Source organism: Pomacea canaliculata, linkage group LG3 (genome assembly GCF_003073045.1).
Source record: "Pomacea canaliculata isolate SZHN2017 linkage group LG3, ASM307304v1, whole genome shotgun sequence".
NCBI lineage: Eukaryota > Metazoa > Mollusca > Gastropoda > Architaenioglossa > Ampullariidae > Pomacea > Pomacea canaliculata.
Genome location: NC_037592.1, coordinates 13,518,174 through 13,528,961, shown reverse-complemented (window position 1 = coordinate 13,528,961; position 10,788 = coordinate 13,518,174). Strand labels below are relative to the sequence as shown.

The 10,788-nt window shown below is 39.0% G+C and overlaps 1 protein-coding gene across 1 annotated transcript; it reads right to left on the bottom strand.

The window, feature by feature from the left end:
- Window positions 1-4,562: 4,562 nt before the first annotated feature.
- LOC112558917 (branched-chain-amino-acid aminotransferase, cytosolic-like) lies at window positions 4,563-10,788 on the bottom strand. Its single transcript, XM_025229677.1, has 10 exons — window positions 10,768-10,788; window positions 9,374-9,451; window positions 8,326-8,526; window positions 8,082-8,192; window positions 6,589-6,749; window positions 6,154-6,299; window positions 5,757-5,842; window positions 5,591-5,654; window positions 4,884-5,026; window positions 4,563-4,625 (listed from the first exon to the last, which is right to left on the bottom strand). The coding sequence occupies exons 1-10, from the start codon at window positions 10,786-10,788 to the stop codon at window positions 4,563-4,565; spliced, it is 1,074 nt and encodes a 357-aa protein (XP_025085462.1).

Genomic DNA, 10,788 nt, shown 5'->3' with positions numbered 1-10,788 from the left:
CTGAAAGCGCAAGGTCACATGACGTCAAGTGTTTACTACGCTACGATTGGTTCGCAATGCCAACGCCTCCAACGCACCTAAACACTGACTTGAAGTCGAACGTGATTCGATAATATCTCGGGCAATTGTCGACGCAATAATGAAAACAACAACTACAGAGAGGCTGTTAGGCAGCGGAAAAATGTCATTCATTTTTTTTAATGAGGGCAATAAAAGTCGAGATTTTTGTGTTTTTATTTATCGCAAGACAATATACTCAAAGTGTACATACTTCACACGTATTCAAAAAGGTCATAACAGTCTATAGTGAAATGAAAACCGGACGTTCGGCGAATTTCAGGTGTGCAAACAAAGGCTTGAAGTGGGTTACTTAACAAGCAGAACGGTGTTTGGAGCCATTGCTAATATTTTTCAATTAATAGTTGCTGTTAATACCTTCAAGAGGTCATGTATATCTGATCACAGGACAGCACGCGAGAAAACATTTCCTGAGTGCATGTCAGTGTGACCTAGTAATTGCGTACATGTCTGTCAGTACAAAGTGATTTTGTAAAGACACAGATTCCGTGACCCGAGACCTTATATATATATACATTTTTTTTTCCAGTAATTTTTGTTACATGACCATCGCACTCCAAATTAACATACGGTCCAGTTCTCCTATATATATTGCCTGAGATGTATCCATACAACGCGGATATATCCATGTACACTTCAATATCTGTATGCATGTGAATTGTTGGTGTGTACATGGTAGTGCATATATACGTGTGTAAACTTGGATCTCGAAGTGGGAAGTAGGAGAAGTGGAGGATAGCCACTTTGATATAGAGAAATATATAGTATCTTGCCTAATCTTTACCCATGCATTAGTGTACTCTGCTATACTCCTTTAAAACAAATTTAAACAAGACCTTTCAGTGGGTTCGCGGTAGTTCATTGATTAAGATAACGCAGAGACTCGTATTCACTTTTTTTAATTGTCAAACACACACGTACAGTACTTTCATTTTTCCTGTTCTATGCTTTTTTAAAATATTTATTTTGCCTCCCCCCCCCCCTCTCATACACACACAACCCTTTTACACTAACAATGGCGGAACGACAGCAAACTGCATTTTCTTCTTCTGCTGCTTTGGATATGTCTGCTGATAGCAAAATCACTTGTTTTTGCTGATGTGAACTATAAAGGACCACTGCACCTTTGTCTTTTCTGTCCAGATCGTGATCGAACCTTATCAGTTATTATCTGTAGCTGTTTCATGCTTGGTTCAGACGTCTGATTTCTTACACTCTGTAACATGAAAACTCTGAGACTTGCAAGCAGATTGATCAAATGTATGAGAATGAAAATCCTAATAACAACAATTTTTTTCGACTCATAATCCCCTCCCTCCAGCTATTGAAAGCGATAGGCTCATTGCCAGGTCAACAACAGGACATAACGCTGTACCGAGCTTTGCTCGACAAAACCCGACATGCAGTGACTATATAAAACCAAACAAACGTTTGAGCGGTGTGTGAGAGGGTAAACCGACCCCAGCCAGACTTCGTCGAAACACATTAATTGAAAAAGAGTCTCGGTGGTTGACTCGTATGAAACTGTCGTGACGCGTTTATAGCATCAAAATCATCCACTTCAGGTACACCTACCCTACCAATCCCACCATGCACATGTGGCTTCCTCTCATTTAATAAAAATGTAGCAATAATTTCCATGATTTAATGGAGTTTTTGTTGTTGGTATTGTGCCATTATCCAGCTAGAGTGTCGTGGAGAATACGGGTACAAAACATCGGGGTGTCTTGTAAATCATGTCTTTCGCTGAAGGGCGGGTTTATTGCGTCATTGTGGAGGCACGAGGTCGCTAGTTCGGGACGTTATGTATAGGTCCTTTATCTCCTCTAGCCACACTTGATCCCAACAGTCAGAGTGAATGCGCATGCCACAGCCCCGAGGTCTCCCACCCGCACGTATCACATCGTCCTTACAACACCTGCTCAGGTACATGTAGCAAGACGTCTCATAACCTGATCTCCTTGCCTTTGAATAACGGCTGTTCAGGGTCTTAGTGTCGTGTAAGATATCTGTCTGCATAACCAGCCCCTCGTCTCATATCTCACTTTATTCACACACACGTAGTTATGTATCACACCTATACATTTCACATATACCGCTATACTCTTTCCAGTTCACTAAATATAGGATACACGAGTGTTTCATCATCTCGCTATATTGTATTGTGCTTGTTGTCATCAATAAACAGATGACAAGAGTTAATATGACTACTTTTAGCCAGATTCAAGCCATGTGGAGTTTTCACGGTGAAACCAGATACATTGTCAGAAGTTAAAATGATAGCGATGAAAGTTTTCTAAATTCTAATTGATGAAAAAGGCGAACCGAAAACAGAAAGGGTTGAAAAGGATTTTAAAATCGCCCCCTCCCCACTTTCCTTTTCCTCCTAAACGTGGCACATTGCCAAGTCCCACATACTCGCAATTCTTTCGCTGCAAACATACACACATACACAATGCAAAAAGAAAATTAAAATTTACAAAAAATTTCAAGCCCGTTGCATGTTACTCTTTCGTGTTGTTTTCTACTAAATTCTTTCAAACGTTTCAAACTCCCACCTACTCTCTAATTAGTCCACCCACATTCCAGCTTTTGTTTTTCTTTCATTTAATTAAAAAAACGGTTCCAAAAATCTTTCTATCATTGCGCTCCTTTTTTTATTATTTTCGCCTCGAGAGAGAGAATTCTAATTAAATTTGTCTGAAGTCATTGTCTACATACGCCAACGCGGTGAAAGGGAAAGAGCTTTTGTAGGTACATTCCAAAACGTCTGGGTGGTGGGAAAAAAATCATTCTGTGGAGAGGTGACGATGAACAAGTTCTAGTTTATTTCGGTGACAGGCTTTTTTTTTGTTTAATGATAGAGTCTTTTGAACATGACGAAAATAACTTTCTGAATTAGGCTGGTGGTTGTAATTTTTTTTGACATTGAGAAGTTTTGCTTAAATGATAAATACCCGGAGTTTCATGAACACACCTGTTAAAAAATTATGCTGAGGTAGCTGTTTCTTAATCCGTGGCTCGAGTTTATTTCTCGCATCACGTACTTTGTAAGAAACGCGACGGGAAGCATCTAAAGGACCCGGATGTAGACGGCAAGTGTTTACGACTTCTTTGTACATAAATGGGGCATGACATGCAGAATGTGCGGCATACTTTCATGTGCGAAAACACACACACACCGGGGGCAGGGGCGGCTGTAGGTTCGTGGCGGCCCTGGGCAGAGAAAGAATCGGTGGCCCCCTTCGCCCGCCATTGTTAATAAAAACCCATGCAGTGGCGGCCCATGATATGCTCATTACGGTAGAACGTGATAATACAACATACAGCTTCCTGCTCCGTCTCTAGCAACATTAGTAAACACACTGAACAAGAAACACAATGTTTTCCGGCCACGATATCGCGGTCAGCTCTGTCGTTATTTTCTCTTTCTGTTTTGTATTCAGTATACATTGGCGTGGCGGCCCTGTGCAGATGCACAGTTTGCACATCCCTAAGACGCTCCCCCCACCTTTACACACACCACAGTTTGCGCATACCTAAGACACTCCCCGCCCCCCACACTCACCTTTACACACAATAGGAAAGGAAGAGTGATTATATGCTTCATATAGATGTATACTATTTGTTTCATGTAGTCTTCGAATGACATATTGACATATTTTATAAAATAAGTATATGTCAGCACACATATCAGAATATGTTAGTAAAAATTTTAGTTTGGATATTCACCTTGAGATTATAAAAAATGTATACTGACGGCCAGGTGTTCGCTCCTCAGCGTAATCAGAAAAACAGAACGGTGGCCAAATCAGCTTATCTCTGTCATTGTTCTGTTTTTATGCTGACAGCAGAGAAAGCGTTGAATAAGAAAAGGAAAGTGGAAGAACAATTGAGTTCTTTACTTCTTTGTGGAAGAGAAATGGTGCTAACCCTGAACGTTTTAGCCGTTCGCATCGACACAAAGCGAGAAATAACACTAGCTTCTACAGCAAATATTAGTGAAGAAGGGAAGTAAATACAAATTCAGTAAGCTGAGAGGAGTAGCTCCCCCTTTTTAGGTGGTCCTTCGTGAGAGTGTGATTTTGTGATTATGTGTTCGTGTGAGCAAAAGCTCCATCAACTCAATCAAAACTTCAATCAACGTTTCGACTGATACGTTGACTGTAATACTAATCTTGACTATTTTAAGGGAAAGTGAAGAATAACTATAAGAGATGCAGTCTAGAATAATAATATCAGGCAAGAAGTCAAATACTCAGGTTAAAATTTATTTATGATTCGGATGTTCACGAAAGAGATTTATCTACAACTAATCCTTAGTCTGATGACCGTCCGCTGTTCCTCTCACCAGAGCAACTACATGTGGTTACATGGCTTTCAGTGAGTGTGCTGAAAAAGAGTGCAACTCTCTTCTCTTCCATTTCCGCTATGTAGGAGTCTATCACCGACCAAAGAGAAATTTACATGAGAGAAATGCTGAATTAAGCCACAACCTCTGTATCGTCATCCACTCCCTCCATCCATGAATGAGGTATGCGGCCATACTGAAAAAATACGTTGAGGTAAATACTGGTATACGTTTTTACACATATGAAAATCATAAAAAATGTAAATCATTACTCACTACTTTTTGCTTGTTCATATGTCTGTAGCTTTCAGAAGTACAGTACATATAAAACAAACTAAAATTATCCAAGGTAAAGAAAAGGCTGACCAAGCAATAAAATTTCAAAAAAGCTGATATAACCAATTTCCGTTCTAAAGCAGTATTTAGCCTATCAACATTAAACAATAGACCAAACCTGAATGTCCGTGAGGTGGTTGAAGAATCGGTTTGTAAGTTTTGCTTTCGTCATTGTTGGAATCTCCAGTATCTGGCCCTGATAAAGAATCTTCTCTATTGGGCAAACAACACAGGCTGTGCCTGCCCAAACATTTCCTTCACCTGTATTAGAGACATCAATTTGATATTATGTATTTATAAATAAATGGTATATCAAATGTATGTATGTATGCAAACTATTTGCAAGACATACGAAACACACTCACAGCAAAACAATAGCAAGATGCAAGGTTTGCCATTGTCAGGGAGGCATGTCAAGTTAAAATAAGTAACTTTCTTAAACTAGCTTTAAACTAAGAATAAAAGCAGGTTAAGTGAAACTTGCATTCCACAGTAAAACTTATTCCTTCCCATATTATGAACTGTCTCTACAGCACTTACTCTGTTTTCTTTCAGGCCTCTGATTACTTCTTTCATTGTGATGTCTCTCTCTGCCACTTTGAATTCATTCTGATGCAAGAAAATAGAACACTGTATCCAACGATCAGCTCTACTGTACACTGTTACACCAAAGATTACTAAAGAGATAGTTCCACCTGCATTACAAGGAATTACAAGGAATTACATATATAGATCTCAAGAAAAAAACTTTTTTAAGAACATGGATTTTAAGTTCCCATCCCCCCAAACAAATACACACTGGGCCAAATAACAACCGGTAGTTACCCCGTAGCCCAGGGTCTATTTTAATTCCACTTCCACGGAGACGGTGGGTTTTACGTGGTCCACCCTGTATAAAAACGTGGCAAGAAAAAAGACCTAACCGATCAAATATGTTTTCCTTTGAAAATTTTGCACATTGTTTGCATCTTATAAAATGTGGGCAACTTACCCACTGCTGAGAAAGTTCCAGAAGAGATTTGCGTGTAATTCCAGGTAGAATCAATCCATGCAGTGGTGGTGTAACCAGCTCTTCTTCTACAAATGCAAAGACATCGAAATGGGAAATTTAATGCACAATATGAATAAACATTGCAGCTTGCAGCTCGCATAGTTCCGCTAGTATCTTAATTGTATATGTTAGAACTTTCAATTTAAGCGTTTGGTTTTATGTGATCTTCATTGACATTAATAAATGCGAAGCAGAGGATGGATTCAGTAACGTTTCTGTACTTGATTTTATTTTAAAATAGAGTTTTTATAAAAAACGATTCTTGCTAATAAATACTTGACTGCTAACATATAAACCTCAAATAATTTGAATTATTTTACTAAATATTTTGACTGGCCTCCTTGCTCGTTGATCCAGTACATAAACAGGTTCATTGTTCCCACTTCAGTCAGCTTATGGTCATCACCAAAGAGCCACAGGACCTGCTGGCAGTCCATTTCACGCATGGCATGGTCCTGAACCTGAATGGTGGGGGCGTAGTTCCTGAAGCAAAATGTTGGTCACTGTGTTGATAATTTCTCTTACCAGGCGTCCAGCACACACACATACACACTTTCGAATTTCTATTTTCTGGTTTTCTGTGAAATTTTCAACTTTAAATAAAACTCAAACATAGCCCTGACATTTCATTAGAATTGACATTAATCCCAGTAAAAATAGTTCTGACTGTACACAGCTGCTGCCTGATGAATCTTTCTCACATTTATTTCATTTTACATGTCGTTCTTTGACATTTTGCGATGAAGGACAGCACAGCAGTAGATGGACTTACGCCCCCATTTTGAATGACCCACAGCTACCCGGCCAAGCACGAACGAATCTAGGGTCAGCCAGTAAGGTGACTGGCTTGAACCCTGTGTGGAAGTAAGGGCCAACAGGAGACAGCAAAACAAACAATTTGGCCGCCGATGACTTGCTCATGATCAGAGAAGGCTGAGAAACAAAGTAAATATGCAGATTGTGATGAACAGTTTTGGAAGTGATCAACTTCTAACATTTGGTAACAACGCATTCAAGGCAGGGGAAAAAAACCCCAAGCAAACAAACAAGCAAACAAACACGCACACACACAGAAATAAAACACTAACAAAAGAAACGCATAGTAGTATGTTTCATAAAGCTTGAGAAAACCACACAGAAGGCACACACCGTATCACTACACAAATGTCACTTAATCAAATCAGACCACCGTCTGCAGAGATTGCGTGAATACGTGTCTCCCCTCAACATGATAAGACACATTCGCCAAAAATAACAATGACTGGATAAATCATCTATTTCCTGACCTAGCATGTGACCTTGCAGCAAGGCAGTTTAGATATGCACAAACAATTTGCTTCATCATCGTCACCGACCTTTCACATAGAAAACACACACACACACACACACGCCAACGACTTCGTACATACAAAACGGCTTTTGCCATATTAATTACAATCAACATGGGGACAAGATATTTATAAAGTTTCCTTAAAGCAGTGTAAGATTCTAAGATAAAGTCCTCTAAGATTTATGAAAGATTTATGACCCTATCATGCAACCATAAAAAAGCATGGCCTTGATATCTGAAGGGTCAAAGGTATGTCACCTCTGTGCAATGTAGGTGGTCGTATGTACAGGGAGCATTTCTCTGACCTCGGCACCCAGTCCCTGTCAATGGTGATCAACTTCTTTATGAGTCTCAACAATTCTCCTCCATCAAAATCCTGTAAACAACATTGGTATCTTCTCTAGTAAATGGAAGGTTTGAGGGAACTGCAGAGAAAACACTAGTTTCTAAGTTAAACATCTCCAGACATCTTGAAATAATCGTAACACCAGATTCCTTAAGCAACACCACTCTCATAATTATATTAACAAGCTCATGCTCACACATGCACAGCTAATTTGTCCATGCTCATTTAACATGTTAATGCTTCCACGGAGATGACTACAGGATTCTCTGGGTTTTAATGAGAACAATGAGATATGAATTTCTATAAGTACAAGTCTACCTTCTAGTGTATCGTGTATGTCGGCCACTAAGGAGCGATGATTAACTCAAGGCTATGACCTCCTTTTGAAAGGATGTCCGCAAATACCGCCACTGTTTCTTCATTTTCAAACAAACAAGAAGCTTTCTATTATTTCTATAATTTTGAAGTCTTGAAGTCGCCATTGTGACAGAGGTGTCAGAGTCAACAAATATAAGAGTAAACATGGTGTGTATTAGGGTAGGATGCTAAGACTAAAATACTTTTCTCCAGAAGATACAAGACAGCTCACGGGTAGGGAGGCTCGCTCTGCAGTTCTGCGCATGCGCTTCATGTTCTCCATTGCGCGGAACAGTCGGATCTTGCCGTCAACACACCTGTAGCCCTTCATCCCTTCAAACAACTGCAACGTGAGCAGCAGACAGACATTGTAATCGTTCAATCTCATTTTCTCTCTCCCTTCCTCTCTCTCTCTCTCCCTCTCTCTCTCCCTTCTCCCTCCCTCTCTCTCTCTCCATCACACACGGAGGAAATACCTCTATTGCAATGTGGAGGACTTTAGCTGCAGGGTGAATGAGTAGTTCTCGTACGGGGTGTATACACGGTTTGTCCCATCCTCTTTGCTCTGACCACTCTATCGACAGCATATGGTCGGTAAAATTATGGCCGAATATAAGTTCATCATCTTTTGGCTTGGGCTGTGGTGTTTCGGTTAGTGTCACTTCCAGATCTTTAAACTGCACAAAAACAAATGGAGAAGAACAGTTTTTGAAAAGATTTATCTCTTTTATTTCTATTCTTTTTAATTTTACCCTTTTTTTTAAAGAGTATGATTTAAAAAATTGATGGTTGTAGTTTTCTGTTATGACAAGTTTACATTTATAAAAACTAAAGAAATAAATTGCTTTCAGCTTACTTTTAGTGACTGTATCAGCTATTACCAAACAACACTTTTTAAAAAATTGTGTGGGTCTGTTGCTCAGGCTGCTGGACAATAAAATCACAAAAAGCTTCAAATACAAGGCAAGAACTTAATGCTGGATGCTACTGTACTCGCACAACAGCGATCTGTAGAGCGATTACAAATAAACAGCTTGAATACCATATTTTAAATATATGACTTATTATACTCCTTGAGAATGTCCTTGTAGCTTTGTGCAAGCATTCAGTTAGGTACAACTCTCATTTGATCGTCTGCTCATTAAAATTATTTTTCTTTCTCAAAGTACAGTTCAGAAATATTTAGCTCAATGTATCGAGACTTATCTTCTGTCTTTAAAACCATTGTATATATATATATATTCTGAATGGCGAGAAGGAATGACTGAGGAAGTCTTAATGCACGCTACCAGGATTCTTCGCCAGACGTTGATTACAGGTGCAAAACTCCTACCTTGTAATCGGATATTTCATTTAAAGAGTAGATACGTGTTATATATATATCTATCGATATCTATTCAAGCCAACTGCAGCCCATGAGGACTTTAATCGCACAATATTGTTATTGGATTAGCAGCAATATCTAAACTCAGATGGTGCACCTAAAAATGAAGTGCGAAGTGAATCACACCAGGTAAGTATTACATTAAAAGTTGAAATAGTGGCGAGGGACTGACGGCCACAGTCAAATGCCTTGTGCATGAGAGATGCCAGCTCCATCCCCTGGAAAAGTAACACAGGCTTTGCATTACTACATACAAGAAATTAACTTTTTTATTCCATTTTCTTCACCTGGTAGGATGCTTTAATTGCATACAAAAAGCTCTCATAAAATGTTTAACAAAGACAAATGATGTATTGAACATGAAAAAAGAACAGCGCATGACACAATGGTGCCATGTAAATGAAAATGAAAACGAGGTACTCTTTATCTTATTGAATAAATAAATAAACCAATAAATAAATAAATAATTAATAAAAGAAGCGTTTCTAAGTATGTTAAAATGTGTGTTGATCAAATCAATGGGTCTGGTTAAGAGATATGAATCCTCCCAAAATACAGCAAATAATTCTTTGACAAAAACGTTTTCCAGGACACCCCACAGGTACGCTCCATGTTTTGACATGGGTCAGGGTTAGTAGTTCCTATATTTTATTGTGCACTTCTTCCCTGCACTGTTCATTTTTATAATAAACTTACACAGTGTAGACAGCTTTTTATCTCAATGTGCAAAGTTGTAATGATAATGTCAACAAAAATAGACAGATTGGATTTTTTCTTTGCCAAACAAAAGCGCCAGCCCTCTCCCCGAAACAGAATACATATCCGCCGGGCACCTCCTCCCTCCTCCGCACCTCGACCCCCCCCCCCCTGCAGCAAGCGACACGTGACAACAATCATGGAGCAAGATGGTGGAGGGCACAAAACACACCAGTAGACACCGACAACACGCATATATCCGTGTATAATCTGCAGAAAATGTAGCAAAAAAAAAAAAAAAAAACAACAGGGAAAGACTGCGTGCTCTGTGCACTGACATGTATAGTTCGTGGTCTGAGGAGCCGCAAAAAGTGTTAATTTGTATTAAAGAGAGACAATTAATCTCGTTAAACGAAAACTTTTAAACAAAAACTAAACGAAGAATAGACTACAGAAACCGTTAGATGTAAAAATGCAGAAACGACTTGGCACAGGCAAAGAAGAATAATCCAAAACAGAGATAAAGGGCATAATAACAAGTACAGATCAACAGGAAAACCCAAAGTTGACGTAGCTGGTCAGGCTAACGGACATCACTCTTATATATAGATATGATATGAAATCACAAATACGATGTCGAGGGTGGAACGTTTTAAACTTACTATGACACTATTTTCGATCACTGGCTAACCAAAAAGTCTCTCAACATTCGGGTAAGAAAAATAATGTTTAATAATAATTTTTCTTACATTACTTTTCCTACCCCCGTTTTATTTCGATGCAAACATTTAAAACGGTGTATACTAGAGAGACACCAAAATGTTTATCTGAAACTTACCGTCCTGTGCAAAATAGCCAT

Coding starts and splice junctions, on each gene's coding strand:
- LOC112558917 (XM_025229677.1), bottom strand. CDS start 10,788: ATGGCTATTTTGCACAGGACG. Junction 8,527..9,373: donor CCACTATTTCAACTTTTAAT/GTAATACTTACC, acceptor GTTTTTGTGCAG/TTTAAAGATCTGGAAGTGAC. Junction 4,626..4,883: donor ACCACCTCACGGACATTCAG/GTTTGGTCTATT, acceptor GTATTTTTTCAG/TATGGCCGCATACCTCATTC.